At 29.6% G+C, this 4,038-nt stretch overlaps 1 protein-coding gene across 1 annotated transcript in view; it reads left to right on the top strand.

Annotated features, from left to right (window-relative positions):
* LOC106469324 (geranylgeranyl transferase type-2 subunit alpha-like) overlaps window positions 1-3,713 on the top strand; it is a gene marked incomplete at its 3' end in the record, with an annotated part of 20,201 nt that extends 16,488 nt beyond the window's left edge. The window contains exons 5-6 of the mRNA XM_022397820.1: window positions 2,898-3,092; window positions 3,568-3,713. Of these exons, the coding sequence (XP_022253528.1) occupies window positions 2,898-3,092; window positions 3,568-3,713 (341 nt within the window). The remainder of the gene's footprint in view (window positions 1-2,897; window positions 3,093-3,567) is intronic.
* Between the last annotated feature and the right edge of the window lie 325 nt (window positions 3,714-4,038).

Genomic DNA, 4,038 nt, shown 5'->3' with positions numbered 1-4,038 from the left:
CTTCATCTAAAGAATCTCAAATTTCATTATTGTAATCTCTAAAACTTCCTAAATACATTTCAAATAATTGTTTTCAGTAAAACTATATATTTTCTCTGTTATTTTCTCTACCCTAACTCTATACAAGATTAGTCAATTTGACTGACATCATAACACCAAAAAAAAAACTAAATTGAAATAAGTCTAAATTACCCTCTTTTTCTTTCTAGAATGACTTCAAATGTAGCTTGAAATGACATTTGTTTATCTTAAGTAGCTTCAAACTCATCACAGTATACATCTATTTATAATGAAATTTTATTATTTTTGAACTATGTTTAAATACTATTTGTGCCATTATAAGTTGTTAATCACTTGGGGAATGTGCAGCTCACAATATGCTATTGAATTAACTTACCCACGAGCTACTCCGAGCTGCTCTCATGCATGCCGTGTGAAATATTTTTATTATATTATTATTGCTTATTATTTTATCTAATCTAACCTTAACTAACATAAAAAGATACCTAGTTTTACATTTTAGTTACTTTTATAATAAAGAATTAATATGAAAAATAAGAAATAAAGTACTTACCTGAGTATTCCTTTTTTTTTGCTGTCAACTATCAATGACACTTAACTCTACTTTTTTACTAGAATAATAACATCCAAAAAACAGATGACCACAATCACAATTTTTCTGGCTTTCTAACTATATGACAAGAGCCGTTACAAGTTCATCCAAGCTAGCTGTTGTGATTCCTGTGGGAGCCAAAGTTGTATTACAAGTGAAATTGACAATTCTCCATTCAGAAAACAATGTAATATAATACATTATTTGATAGATGAAAATCTTGACTTTCTATTGTTTGTAGGTAATATATAATTATACGTAAAAGAGAACTATTAACAAATCATAAAAGAGAGGATGTGACAGGAGATGGTATGATTTTCTGTTGGATAGCTCTGTAACCAAACAAAATTGAAGGCTATAAAAATTATGGTTTATCTGAGCAATGGTGATTTTATAGTGAGTAATTTATGTTTAATTTCGTAGTTATTGGAGGGTGGTTGATGAAATAGAGAAGAGAAGATACCTAGAGAAAATGTGTCACGTGTGTTACACTAGGAGAAATTCAGGATTTTTTAAAATATGGATTATTAGCCAAGACTTTATGATAGTTTAATAAAATTTTGAATGTAAAACACTGAAACTGCGCGTTGTGCACGGTAATGGACACCTTTGGCAATAAGGTTAAAGATTTCTTTTGAAATAAAGGACTTAAAAATTAGATAACACAAAACTTTGAATCATAACATACATTATAATGTTAATTTCATTCACATTGATAGTAAAGTTTTGAACATACTTGTGCAGAAAAGTGTTTAAAGGGATACCCGCGTTGAAAGGGTTAAGAAGTAAAACTATTTATTCTGATAACTTATCCCCTCTCACATAGTAGTTTTTTTTAACAACTAATGCCCTATATATGAGCAAAATTTTGCTTCCCACTAGCTTTGTGCTATTCCACATGTTTACATAAATAAGTATGCGACAACCCTCTACTAATAGGAATTCGACACTCCCTCCTAGCACAGTTGACTCTCTCTATACTTTAGAACCCAATCTACACTTCAAGATTAGGCAAAAAGTAAGCATCAGAGGTAAGTATCTATTGGAAATACATTGTCAGTGTAGGAAATTGTTAACTTCCAATATGATAACTTACCTCCTCTCACATAATAATTAGAATCCTCCCTTGAAATGGTTGAGGGACCGGTGCAAAGTTTCCTAGTTGTGTACCCTTCAAAAAGCATTTGAAGTGTGACATCTCTCTGTAGAGGAACACACTCATGGAAGACCACACCACATCTGTACCTGTAATTGGTGGGTCAACTCCAGACCAAAACCAAGCAGCACCGAGAATGGATCATCCAGGGCAATGCTAAACTTGGGATAGTTGTACATTAAGTTGCTTCTACCCAATCAGGGAGAGACCAGACTATAAAGCAACATTTTATTTAGTTAATGAACATCATTGACAAAGTTAAATCTTTGTTTCTTTTCATCCTTTTTAGCTCTCTCTAAAAACAACAAATACATCCCAAAATTTTATTGAAATGCAGCTCAAATTTTAAAGAAGTTAAGAATAATTGCAAAATTTATAGTGTTGAACTTTATTCTAAGTAAAAGCAAACTAAATTTCCAGTTTTATAAATGCAGTAACCTTCAACTAAAAGTAATGGAAAGTATCATCAAATAACATTATCAGTGTGTTTGAGTACAGCATCAACCTATGTTGTGTGTAAAAGCTGTAAAGATATTATTAAATATAAATGTATATTTTGGGGGGTAGAAGTAGACATCACTTCCATTCCTGTAAATGTTTTGCCACTGATGTCAAACTCTTTAACATTTTGTTTTACATATTAAAAATATCTAAAGCTTCTTGTTGCAGTGCTTTATGGTTATGTTGAGATATTCATATCAAACTTCAGTTTTAGATACAGGTAAGTCATTTGAAGGAGAAGTTGTTACAGTGAAAGATAACAAGATTAAAGTATAAAATCCCAAGACTTGATGTATAAAACTGTTTTCAATATTATATGTTACTATTTTTAAGATAAATAATAAAAAAGAATGTTAGCTTATACACAAACCTTCTGTAGAGAAACTTATGATACACTTGTGTCTCAAGTCAGTAGAACATGTGAAGAAAGTTACCAGTATGGATTTGCAACAGAACTGCTATATTGTATTAGCAAATGTGAAGTAGACTTAACACAATGTACTTTTATATTAAGCCAACCCTCTCTCCATACGCATTCATATTTATGTGACCTGACCTTTAACCCCCCCTCCCTGGTTGTTTACCTCATTAATTTAAATGCTATTTGATTAACTTTTTTTTTTGCAGTTCATTGTTGGGATTATCGAAGATTTGTTTGCAAACATTCCAATGTTGGACCAGATGAAGAATTGAAGTTCACTTTGAAAAAAGTTGAAGCAAATTTCTCAAATTATTCTGCATGGCATTACCGTAGCTCTCTTTTGCCTATAGTGCATCCTAGTTGTGAAAGAAACTCTGTAGCTGAAGCGATATTGCTTAAAGGTAAATGTTTATAATGAAAACTTTTTTTAAATCTTGGATTATAGTTTTACATTGTATTGATGTATATTTTCGCTTGGATAGTTTGTCTTTGTTTTAGACTTGTTTATGTGTTGAATTTAATAAAAAAATTTTTATAAATAACCTTTGTACTTACTAATGACCATGACATTTTTGTGAGTACATGTAAAACTAACTCACCATCTTTAATAATATGTGAAATATTCAACATTTAATGAAAAGGATTAGAACCTTATTAAACCTTTGTAATATGTTGCACTTTTATTTATTAATTTCATGTAAAATATCTGTTTTACTTGATTCAATTATTAGTTGTTTTTTTTTTAAAGTTCTATAGTCATTATATCCATTGTTTTTGTTATTTAAGAACTCACTGCTCTTTCATTTGATTAAAAGTACATGTGGTAATTGTGTATTATGTCTTGAATCTATATCTTTGTGTTATGTTTCTTTTTAGAATATGATTTAGTTCAGAATGCAGTTTTTACTGATCCTTCTGATCAAAGTGCATGGTTTTACCACCGTTGGCTTCTTGGAAGAGGTAACTGTTTTATCTTTAAATTGTTTGATCTAGATTATTTTGTTGTAGTTTGTGTTATGAAGGTAGTAAATAATGCCATGAACAATTGACTTTTGTGTTTCTGTACTAAATAAATTTTAAATTATATTGTCATGTAAGATACAAAAGTAGAACTAGTTATTGTTTTTCTAAACATAGGTACCAAATTAAAGTAAATGCTGATAGAACTTAAAAAGAGTATATTTGTCCAAAAAATATATAAACACATTTTTATGCTGTTTAACCCTTTACTTTTGTGTTGTTTTGAACAGTTTGACATTAGTGTTCTTAGTTTTATGCAAGAAATTAAATTATTTTTATACATATATGTACATGCACTTATTAGTTAGACAAACAATTTTTAATATT

Source organism: Limulus polyphemus, unplaced genomic scaffold (genome assembly GCF_000517525.1).
Source record: "Limulus polyphemus unplaced genomic scaffold, Limulus_polyphemus-2.1.2 Scaffold3427, whole genome shotgun sequence".
NCBI classification, from domain to species: domain Eukaryota; kingdom Metazoa; phylum Arthropoda; class Merostomata; order Xiphosura; family Limulidae; genus Limulus; species Limulus polyphemus.
This window is presented reverse-complemented; position numbering and strand designations above follow the sequence as displayed.